The sequence below is a fragment of the Nasonia vitripennis genome (assembly GCF_009193385.2).
Source record: "Nasonia vitripennis strain AsymCx chromosome 1 unlocalized genomic scaffold, Nvit_psr_1.1 chr1_random0009, whole genome shotgun sequence".
NCBI classification, from domain to species: Eukaryota; Metazoa; Arthropoda; class Insecta; order Hymenoptera; family Pteromalidae; genus Nasonia; species Nasonia vitripennis.
The window spans coordinates 632,341-643,799 of NW_022279596.1; the positions used below are offsets into that span (position 1 = coordinate 632,341).

General features: G+C 47.5%; 1 protein-coding gene across 1 annotated transcript in view; it reads right to left on the reverse strand.

The window, feature by feature from the left end:
* LOC100115814 (myocardin-related transcription factor A) overlaps positions 1–11,133 on the reverse strand; it is a 67,493-nt gene extending 56,360 nt beyond the window's left edge. The window contains exons 1-3 of the mRNA XM_031932832.1: positions 11,033–11,133; positions 10,595–10,890; positions 9,633–9,835 (exon numbers count right to left, since the gene is read on the reverse strand). Of these exons, the coding sequence (XP_031788692.1) occupies positions 9,633–9,714 (82 nt within the window). The 5' untranslated portion in view covers positions 9,715–9,835; positions 10,595–10,890; positions 11,033–11,133. The remainder of the gene's footprint in view (positions 1–9,632; positions 9,836–10,594; positions 10,891–11,032) is intronic.
* Positions 11,134–11,459: the final 326 nt, after the last annotated feature.

Below are 11,459 nucleotides of genomic sequence, written 5' to 3' on the forward strand. Positions count from 1 at the left end.
CGAGCCTCGAAGCCGGAGAAAAATTGAAAAGTTCCGCGCGCGTACTACTTTATAACTTTAATGGAGCGCCGCTCGTGCTGAGTTACTGCGCACGGATACGCGCAGTTGTTTCTCCTGTATCCGCGTAAACCTGGGCTGCGTTTACGCGAGGTTTTTAAAAGCCCTCAATGCTCGTACTTAAGCCTTCAATTACTGTCGTTTAGCCTACTTTTCGCCGACGGGCGAGTGAGAGTAATAAAATACTTTCCGCGATAATATTGTTCCGACTACCGTACACGGATCTCAGGGCGTAGCCTTTACGACGCACGGGCGCATTTGAACGCGTTTTACAGATGCGTAAATAAAGTTATAATCGTCATGCGTTTTGCCGTCGCGTCTGCGTAAGAACTGATATATCGCCTAGTATCGAAGGGGCGTCGCGTATTTATCGCGACCGTTTCACTAAACGATGAGACTCTTGAAACTTGCATTATCGTCCAGGATGTACGAAAATTATCCTGACGCGTTGTTATTTTGAGTTTCCAAAAAGTAGCAGTAGTCCTTATTATAAAAAAGCTGCGATGATTTTTCGTTGTCCGACGTATAACGCCTCTGCACCCGAACGTCGCAAGGTTTCCAGGTTAAGAAAAAAATGCGAGCCACGTATTCCGCGTTGCGCAAAACTACGAAAACATTGCGTAAAGCGTCGTGGGATTATACAATGGCAATCGGAATATCCCATTGCCATGAAAGCCTCGGGGATCGAAAAGAGTCGTCAGATCGTAGTCCGAATACAATAGTATTCCAGTTTCGAACACTGCGATGAGGAAGTAGTCCGAGAGTGTGGACGATCCTGCAAATCACTTCTACTCTCAAAGCCTAATCGAAGCAGCTCATAACGCCGGCGGCGATAACGAGCCAGAAAATCACGGAGCGCGCAATTTCTTTATAATCCTATGTATGAACCCGGAGCTCGCGGAGAAAAACGTGGGCGCGCGGCGTCGGCCCACGCGAATACGCACCGGCGAGTCGCGAGCGGCGTGGGCCAAAAAACAATTCGTCGCTAGTTAAGATAGTCACGCGATTGCAAGATCGGGGGATTTCCTTTATGAAAAGGAAGGGAAGAGATTTTTTCTTCCTCTCGCTCTTTCGAGGAGATCGTTATCACCGGGTATTCGCGAACTCGTCGTAAAGTACACGACGCGGTTCGGATTCTCGATTCGCCGGACGAGATACGATGACGAGAGATATCCTCTCCGTGTTTTTGCCTCTTTATGCGCATAATTACGTGCGAAAGGCATTGGCTAGTATTTATTTATGTGGTTATTTATTTAACGGCGATTATTATCGCTTCTCGATCGGCGGATTTCGAAAGCCACGCAGCGGCCGAATGCCGATGCGCGCCGCACGCTGTCAAACACCTCGATCGGTGCATACGCAATTTTTGATTCCCGAATTTATCGCGGCCCCCGTCGAAAGTATACGGTAGTCGTCGCTTTCCTCGTGCGTTAATGGTAAGTTACGGTACAGCCGTCCCGGCGCGCGAGTTAAACCGTCGCAAACACGATCGCGCGCACGTATAATAGAGATTCATCGCGCTCGTTTTGCCGAGAGGTCGCAATTGATAAGGAAGAGTAAATTTTAATTTCAATATTCGTGAATCCTCGAAATCCGACGCTCGATCAATCTCGATACGAACAGCAGCGACGGCTAGAACCCAGCGCGGACACATCTGGATTCCAGAAGCAAGACACGCGCCTGCCCGCCTACGCATCACCACCGAGCAGTAGAGAGCGCGCAAATCGCACCACGTGGCGACCTTCTGTTTTTCCATTTTTCCCTTCCCACGCACTGCAGCGGCGGCTTCTCTCTCTCTCTCTCTCTCTCTCTCTCTCTCTCTCTCTCTCTCTCTCTATTTTCAATCCGGCTCTATTACGCGGTGTGCATAGCACCACCTGGCGCAGCCGCCGCACGTGTTCCTATCTGGAAATTGCTCTCCTTCATTGTTCCCGATAGCTCTCGAGCGTATACATACACGGCTTTACGCAGCCGTGCACTCGACGCGAGATAGCGACCGCTTTGAGGGATCGCCGCTCTTGATCACTTGTTCGTGGCTATTATTTTAGATTTTGCATAAATAAGCGCGGGAGCGAGGTGTGCACCGATGCTTACTTGAGGGATTTAATTATAAAGAGCTGCAGATCGATGGAAATTTACGGTTTAATGATACATCGGTCTCTGGTGCATATGGGGAATTCTACGGGACAAATGCCATTTTCTGGTTGGAGAAGCCGAAAAAAATACATGTTGGGGCACACTCCCGCAACTTTTTTTTTCTTATTGTACATGTTTAGAACCATGCAAAACCACGTCCCAACATCGAAAAAGTGCCTTGTGACACTGTTTTCTAGGCCCTTCAAATTCGTTGAAAAATAGCCATTGTTCAACGGCATGTACCTAAAGGATTAAGGCACAAACAGAAAATGTATTACGGTAGGAAGAGAATACGGGAAAAGAGCTTAAATTAAAAAAAAATGCACTGGAAATGCTTGATTCGGCCAAAAGTTACGGCCAAAAATTGCAGGTCAAGAAATTTGTATCTTTTTTCAAGTCAAGCATTTTTAACGCATTTTTTTTTAAATTGATGCTCTTTTCCCGTTCTTTCATTATACCGTAATACATTTTCCGTTTGCGCATTTATGCATTAGGTGCATGCCCTTGAACAATGGCTATTTTTCGACGAATTTGAAGGACCTAAAAAACAGTGTCACAAGGCACTTTTTCGATGTTGGGATGTGGTTTTGCATGGTTCTAAACATGTACAATAAGAAAAAAAAAGTTGCGGGAGTGTGCCCCAACATGTGTTTTTTTCGGCTTCTCCAACCAGAAAATGGCATTTGTCCCGTAGAATTCCCCATATACACACTCGTACGCGATGCGCGGATAACGGCGCAATGATTTGTATTAATATAAATTACACGTCTTTAAAAGGGTGAGAAATTTGTTGCTGAAACGCCGATCTCATAATGACACAGTCTCTCTGCTGCGCGCGGTCATTAAATCAGTCGACAACACCTTTCAAAAATTAATTGCATAATGAGCGGCAAGGCCGCGATACGCGAGCAAATATTAATTATCAATTTTTTATTTCCTGTCAAGCTTTTCAGGGGAACGAGTTGCGCTCATTTTAGAGTATTATTATACAATTTATGTGCCGCGACACGGATCAAATTTCAAATTTAGAACGACACATTTTCGTTACACAAGCGCCGCGTAATAATACGGCTCATTGCGGGCGCGGGTAATTTTTCTCAAAGATAGAATCTGCAACGCAAAAATTGTTTTGATACACCTGCCAAACCTGATTAATTATTTACACACGGCCACAATGACTGGCGGCGAATTCACGTTCATTCGCGCGATTTATCTAAATCGACGATCGTTTCAATCAACGTTGCAAAAGCGCCCTAGTAGCTGGTAGCGGCAATGATCCTTAAGCGCTTACTTCTCACTCAATAAAATACTTTCGACGGGAATTCCGGGCCCGCGAATTCTTACATAAATTCCCCGCTGATAAGCGCGTTCCGGCTAATAACTGCGAATTAAGATATTTGATCAAGATAGCGAAATCCGGAACCCCTTCTGCCCATGCAAGCCGCTGGCATTACGTATAAATGCATACGTGCGCAGTTATATACCGTCGATCTGAAAGAGCCTCGATCGCGAGGAGAAAGAGAACCGTAACACACATACTGTACCGCACACATGCACAACGAATAAGAAAAACAGAAGCGGCGCAAAATATTGCGATCGTGATAAAAATCGATACCATTGAGCTTAATAGCGCGATTAAAGGCCGCCGTTTTCTTTTTGGCGTTATCGAATGAGTCGCTGCCGCCGTCGCCGCCACCGCGTGAAAGTAGCGGCAAATTATCGAATATTTCCTCGGACGTTTAACGCCGCGCGCGAGAGAGAATGAAATTAAAGTCGATCGCCGGCGAGGTAATTATTTTTTTGAGAGGATGCGCGCATTATGCCACGCATCGAGAGGTTTTAATGCGTCGGGGGAGAGCTGCCGCGCGAGAGCCTGCAAAAAATTCGATTCGTCAATCTCCACCGCCGCCGCCGCGTGAGCCGTTAGTGAAAGCTGCGACTGACTCTCTTCTTCCAGCTACTGATGTCACGTCGTCGATTCTGTGGCCGCGCGAGATGCGCCTCCGTACACAAGCATCGGTCAGTCATCTCGATGTATGATTATACTTATTATTTCGACGTGCATTTCAACGCGCGCCACACTTTTAACTCGCACTTTTTACATCACCTCTCGTCGTCGATACCCGCAAGATTGCTACACTTTTACCAGACCCCTCATTATATAGATTTGCTTAAATGAATTGTGTATAAGTAGTCTCGGGATTCGCAATATTAACGAAGCTTTGTGTTTCGTACAGCTGAATTATCTAGTCGTATATAAAAATATAAATTATTTATACAAATGATCGCCGCGCATGAATTATGCATACCCACGCGAATATGGATCGAGGTCTAATGGGTGTCTCTGCGCCGTCGCGTCTATTGTCATTCAGAAGTAATAAAATAAGTGAAAAAAATCGGACAAAGAATAGGTGTCTGATCGCTCGAGTGGCACTAAAAGTGCTCGGAGCTCGTGTCCGACGGAATTGGAAATTCCGATCGGCGCGAAGCTGCGGAAACACATTTCTCCTACGCTCGCGTGCGCGGGACAGCCCTTTAAATCTAGTGGCCTGCGCGCGCGCAAAAAGTACAGCAAAAACCGGGTGAGAAAAAAGTGGGTGAAAAAATTGATAGGTGGCGAGCGCGAGAGAGGGAGAGAGAGGGAGAAGCGTCAGCTCTATAAATAAATCGAGCGTTGCTCGACCGCGCTCTATTGCATATTCATAGTGGCGCGAGGTGCGTGCTTATATCCACCTCGTAGTTGTCTAGTGGGCGAACCGGATCGCCGCGCGATATGTCGATTCGCGCGCGCGCCGGAAAGACTAAAGTATATCGCGCATTGAAATCGCTCCCGCTTGTTGCGGACACGAGAGGCAGAAAAAGGGATAGAGAGAGAGAGAGAGAGAGAGAGAGAGAGAGAGAGAGAGAGAGAGAGAGAGAGAGAGAGAGAGAGAGAGAGAGAAGGAGCTCGTTCTCACGAAAGAGACAGAGGGAAACTATGTTTGCAGATTCATTCGGCCGCTGCCGCCGCGATAAATAAGACATCGGAAACGAATTAATTATGCGATCGGCTGTTAGTTCCACGGGTTTATGCACAACACCCTCTATACGATTTAGGGAGGGGGATATCGCGTGCGTTACACCCGAGTCGTTAAAACGTCGATGACTTTTTCGGCGAAAGGTCACACGCGGATTTAGAATATTTTAATTGACACAATACGCTCTGAACGGCGCGCGGCGTTATCGCGTATTGTGCATTGTTCGTTCCGCGAAAATATTCCCATGTAATATATTTTATATGTTCCGTAAAATATGTTTCCTGTTCTGTACCCAGATATACACGTGCCGGGCCGGTTATAATACATCGTGGAACACAATAATGAAAGCTAACGTATCTAATCGCTTAATACTGTCCTCGAAAGATCGGCTCTACCGATTTATTATCATTAACCTGTGTAGAAAAACGTCAGCGAAATTTCGCTAAATACGGACGAGCTTAATTAAGCGGCCGGGAACAAAGAGGTGCATCAATATCGAATGGAGTGTAGCGTATAAACAAAGAAACGCGCGTAGCGAATCGCTGACACGGCTGGACATTCGCGAACAGTGTAAACAAAGTGGGGACGGCAAACGGGAAGGAGAAGATAGAAGTGATCGGCACGCCGAGGGAATAGCGTTATACACACGGGAGAAAAAAGCGGAGCGAGCATAATACGCGTCGCATCGTCGGCAGCACGGTATAAGAGAGAGAGAGAAAGAGAGAGAGAGAGAGAGAGAGAGAGAGAGAGAGAGAGAGAGAGAGAGAGAGAGAGCTGCCCACGCGCGTAACACCGGTGTTTTATAACACAGCCGCGCGCGTACGTCCCGCCTCGAGCTGTTGCTGCTGCCTCTTATACGACGCGCCCCCGCAATTACCGTCCTTTATCGCGTGTCTCTCCTCGGATATTTTACCTTCTCAAACAGCGACCATTACGCCGGCCTCTTAACGCTGCGCGCGAGGATCCGCTCGTATTCGAATTCCCCTGGGGCTTCTTTTTGCCCGAGAGCGAGAAAGAGATGACGATGTACCCGAAAATCTGAAAAATATATCGACGAGCGCGAGCTTGTAAACTTTTACTGCCCGCAGTTGTAAAATCTTTTTAACGCCGCGCGAGCTGTATTTCTTTGATATGCGGTATACGCACTCGTCTGGTGGGGTATCGCTTAATAAGCCGGAGAGAGCCGGGGATTCTTAAAATTTTTACAATATTTCTATCTCCTCGCGCGCGCGAGCTGGGAGTATTTTACGTTATTGCGCCCGGCTCGACGCCGTTTCGATGAAATTCGAGGACTTTTTATTCCGCCGATCCTCGGGACGTTGACGATCGTCGTTTCGAATTAAGTTATACGAAGAAACTTATCGAAATTGAATGTTTATACCGACGACGCTAAAAAGCCGCCCGTATCTTCGCACGCGTGTACAGTCGGAGGAATTAATTTTAATCTCCGAGACGCGCGTAAAGATTTCGCCTGGATACGGAATTACTTTATATAAGGTCTTCATTAATCGCTGCAGAGAGAATTTAAAACGCAGGTGCAGACGTTGGCACCGATCACGCGACGCAATGTCATAGACACCGATTGTCATTCAATTCAGCGCTGACTTGCGAGCGGTCGCAGTTGACGACGGAAGGAAGTTGGGCCCATTGGTATGCGAGAGCTGCCGATCAGGTGTAGAAGAGAAGCGGGACAGCGGGGGAGCGCATCGGAGTGACACGGAGCACCGGCTAGAAAAGCTGATAAATATAATATAAGTACGGGGGCCTGATGTGAACTCGAATGTGATAAGAACTTCATAATATTATATATAGGTAGCCTGAAAAATCTCGAAACTTAACCGTTTCAGAATTAGGAGCCTTGTTTTTGAAATAGGAAATACAACGCTTATAACGGAGATGTTTTATATGAACTGAAATTCATCAAAATCAAAATTAAGGTCGGCCCAAAATCACAAAGGACGCAGCTAGGAGAACTCGTCCAACCGAGCGTGGCAATTTTCGTGGCGTTTGGCTCACGCGAGAGCCAGTATATAATAATATACAAGTCAGAGAGCCGGGCTCGCTACACGTAGCGAATAAAACGGGACTTCCTCTCTTCCTTCCGCAGGCGATCGTGAGGCTCGTGGACGACTCGCGGGAACGAGAGGGAGAGAGACGTGTCGCCGCGCATCGATCCGGTTTGTCGCAGCCGACGATCTCTCAGCGTCAAAACAAATCGCCGCTCGCGGCGCAGCGCCCACCCGGTCCACCCTCCCCCCCCCTGCTCCCTCGCACTGCCGCCGCATCTACGTGCTTTTGTTGCAGAAGAAGGCGCCCGCGGATATTTATGCGTGGCATTAAAAACTGACGATCCTGTAAAAGTAAGGAGGCGTTCTAGTTTTTTACGGCCTTGTTAAACCTTCGTGATTTAGTGCGCGCGAACGTGCTGCATTCGTACTGCTCGCATTATGATTTACGAAAATTAGATAAGAGCGAAATCCCCGCGAGGAGTGTATGGGACTTTCGTCGGCTGTGCAAACAGCGAAATCGCGCTCGAATTCGAAGTGTAGGTGAGCGAGTTTCCTTTTAATTTTCGAAATGAAGTATGGAAGGTAAAGGCAACCTTGTGCCCGGCCTGACGACTTCTTTTATCAAACGATCGCCAAAGCGATATAATTATACATCTCCCTCAAAGACATTTCCGAGCTGCTATACGATTATTGTTATTATTTATTCGCCGCGTTCTATATAATCGCGGATATAATTACGAGAGAGGCGGTGCTGCGCGAGCCGGGAAAAGAGGGACGCAATAAAACGGCGAAATGACCTGATTAAGTCGTCGTAACAATGGGCGCAAATTCAGAATGGCTATATCGGCGGAGAGTATAGTTTTATCTCTCCCTCGGCTTTCCTTGATTGCGCTAACCTCGCACATATTACGTACTTATGACGATATACTGCACCGCACGTCGCGCGCGCAGGAGACAGAAGGCGTTCCTATTTATAAAGGTGATATCATCGTCGATTACCTACGCTTTCGCGCGAACAATCGTGAATTCTCGCCGCGCTCGCGAAAGATACGCGCAAGCAAGCGCCCGATTTATCCCTTTGAGTCTACCCTGCCGGAAATTTATTTTTCGCGCCGCGAGATAATGCTCTGAAAAATACGAATTTAAAATATTCGACCGGCTCATTTTCATAAATTTCATTAAGGATTATTGATTAAGCTCGACATTGTAGTGCGCCGGCGGATATAGGAAGCAGCGTTCGATTTGCGAATCGATAAAGCCATTCGTTCAAATTTAAGAGCCAAGATGTTATCCGAACGCTTACAGCAATGATTCCTCGTATTTATTAGAAAAATAAAGGAAGATTAGTATCGGCCGGCAGAATGCGCCGTCCTGCTTTCCAGCGTCTCTCATAAAGTTCTAAAACGAGTGTGTATACGAGCGCCGCGGCGGAGAAAATAAAAAGACAACGTAGTAATCTCGCCAACGTTGCGCGGCTGTACGCAGTCGATCGGAAATCGACAAGCCGCCTGGCGCTGCGCGCTGTAGGAGGATTGAGCAAAGGAGCCGTGCGCGCGCGCGTAAGTAGAGGAGGACGGAAAAAACAGCAGCAGCAGCGTACGCAGGCGAAGAGAAAGAAAGAAAATTGATACTTGGTACTCGCTTATTACGAGAGTATAGAGGCGCGTAATCTTTAAGTCGGTTTCACGACTGGAGTGCGCGACTCTGCTGCAGTTAATAATCGATCGGCTGATCGGCTCTAAGCGTCGCGAGCCTGCGCGTTATAAAAGCAGCGCACGACTGGCCTCCTCGCGGGAATTCATAAAACGCGCGCGCGCGCGGCGATAAAAGCGGCGAAACGAGCGCTTCCGCGCATGCGCCACTATAATTGTGTCGTAAATCCGTTTTGCGCGGGTCTTCGTCGAACGCGCTTTTTTCACTCCGCTGCTGCACTTCCGAGTTCTTTCCGGCGTTTGCGCATATTTCGATGCTCAAATTCTTATACCATGCACCCTGCTTTGGAGAATTTCGAAAAAGTCGGGGGGAGGCTTTATTAAATTTCGAGAATAACGATTGTCGGCAAAAAGCCATCGCCTCCCGTTTAATTAGTTTCACCCTGAACCCAAATGCCCGCGCAGGAATCCTTATACGCCGCGTACGCACGGAGTATTGTACTTTTTAGGGCGATTTTAACAAAATTAATTAATACCGAGCCAAAGAAAAGTCCGGCGCAAGAATTTTTCGGTATAAATATCTTGGAAATCAATCAGGCCAATTAAAAGCAATAATTTTAAATATGTCGTCTAATTATTCGGCGGAGGAGGGGGTTCGGCGCGCAAAAAATCCATACGAATTTCATAAAGCAAGTGTGGACGGTACAGGGGGGCGCTCGCGCGAGATCAGGAAAAAAGCGAGGGCTTGATGAATTACTCACATTCTTTGTTGCGATCCATGGATTGCTGCAGGGGCGAGTCGTCGACCTCCGCCTTCGGAGGCGACTGATTGCCCTCCGCCATCTTCGACCCGCTGATGCTCGTCGCCGATTTCTTCAAAACGATGTTCCCTGTCTTTTCCTTTGACGAGTACGCCTTCGTCGACTTCTTATTGCCGTGGCCGACTTCGTGCGAAGAGCGATCTCTGCCGAAAGAAAAACAAATGGAACCCGTTCGTCATTACTTCTCTCGTTTCAATTTTTGGAAGATAATTTATCGTTTATTTTTGCTCGACGTTTATTATATAGGTATACACGGTTCGCAGATAAATGTGAAAAGGAAATGCGGTGCGCTTATTGGCACTGGGACATTTATTGTCGTTGCAGTGCAGTAAACAAAGATCGTGTTATCGCACTGCTGTACAAGCGATCGAACTTTCGGCTGAAGTTGAGTAATCAGATGTACAAAGTTTCAAATTATACTCCGCATGCGCGCGCAGGTGGTATCAAACTTGAAACTCGAGAGTTACATAAATTGCACATTCGCACAAGTACTCATTATGAGCGCTGCGCACATGTCTTTTAATTATCAACTAAAACCGTTTAAGCATTTCGTAATGCACGCGAAGCAAGAGCGGCGCCGCGTTTCAAAATAAAGTTATTAAATTTTTCCGCAAATTTCATTAAACGCACAATTATTTGCACACAGAGCCGCATTATCTTTCCCTAAAAAGAAGACCCATATAATTATGCAAATTTCAAGGCGAAATACGCATACATAAAAACAAACGAAAACCGCGCGCCGGAGCCGCCCGACTGAGCGAAAAACGAAAAAGGGGAGAGAGAGAGAGAGAGAGAGAGAGAGAGAGAGAGAGAGAGAAAGAGAGAGAGAGAGAGAGAGAGAGAGAGAGAGAGAGAGAGAGAGAGAGAGAGAGAGAATAGACAGAAATGGCATTGTATCTGACCTATTCTCCTTGATATCGCGCTTATCCTTGCGGCCCTTGAAGATCTTCTCCTCGATCTTCTTGAGCTTGGACTTGAGCTTGGACTCGGACTTGGCGGGCTTTCGCGCGGCTGGTTGCGCCGTTTGCGGTTCGCTCGTCGAGTCGGCCGGGGCCGAGGTGGCGGCGCTACCGGCGCTACTGCTGCCGCCGCTGCTGCTACTACTGCTGTTGCTGCTACTGCTGCTGCTGCTCAGCTGGCTCTGCAGCGACGCGGGGGCGTTCGGCCCGGAAGTCGAGACTCTGCTGCTGGTGTAGTCCTACGCAGAGGCGACCACATTCGATATCATCGGCCCCGATTATGTTGTTAGTCAATTTCGCGCGCGCTCTTTGATCGAACAGTCGTGTGTCTGTATTCGAGATTTGAGTTTATGCTCCTTACCAAGGAAATTAGAAACTCACCTTGAACCACTCCGGGTAGATCGCGCTAATGGTATCGAGAAGATCTTGGTCCAATTGAATCCTCCAGAAGGGAGAGCCGCTGTCCAACCTGTGGCCAGACTCTGGAAAAAGAGAAACACGAGGAGCGTTAATTCGTCTTCTTTTCATCGGCGCGAGAGTTGTGATGGTATTATCGCCGGAATTAAGTGCGTGCATTCGTTCGAGACGAAACGCGCGAAAAAATTTGCCGCTCTCGATTTCTCCGTCGCTCGGAGCTACCAGAAAGCTACACGGTTAAGCCGGTGGGTCGTAATCAGGTGTGACTTGCATACATTACATCTCGTGCTGCCTCTTCGTGTTCGAGTATAATATTTCGGAATAACCAACTGATCTCGCACAATAGAAATGATCAATTTTACACCACAGGTATACCAATCATCTTCGTACA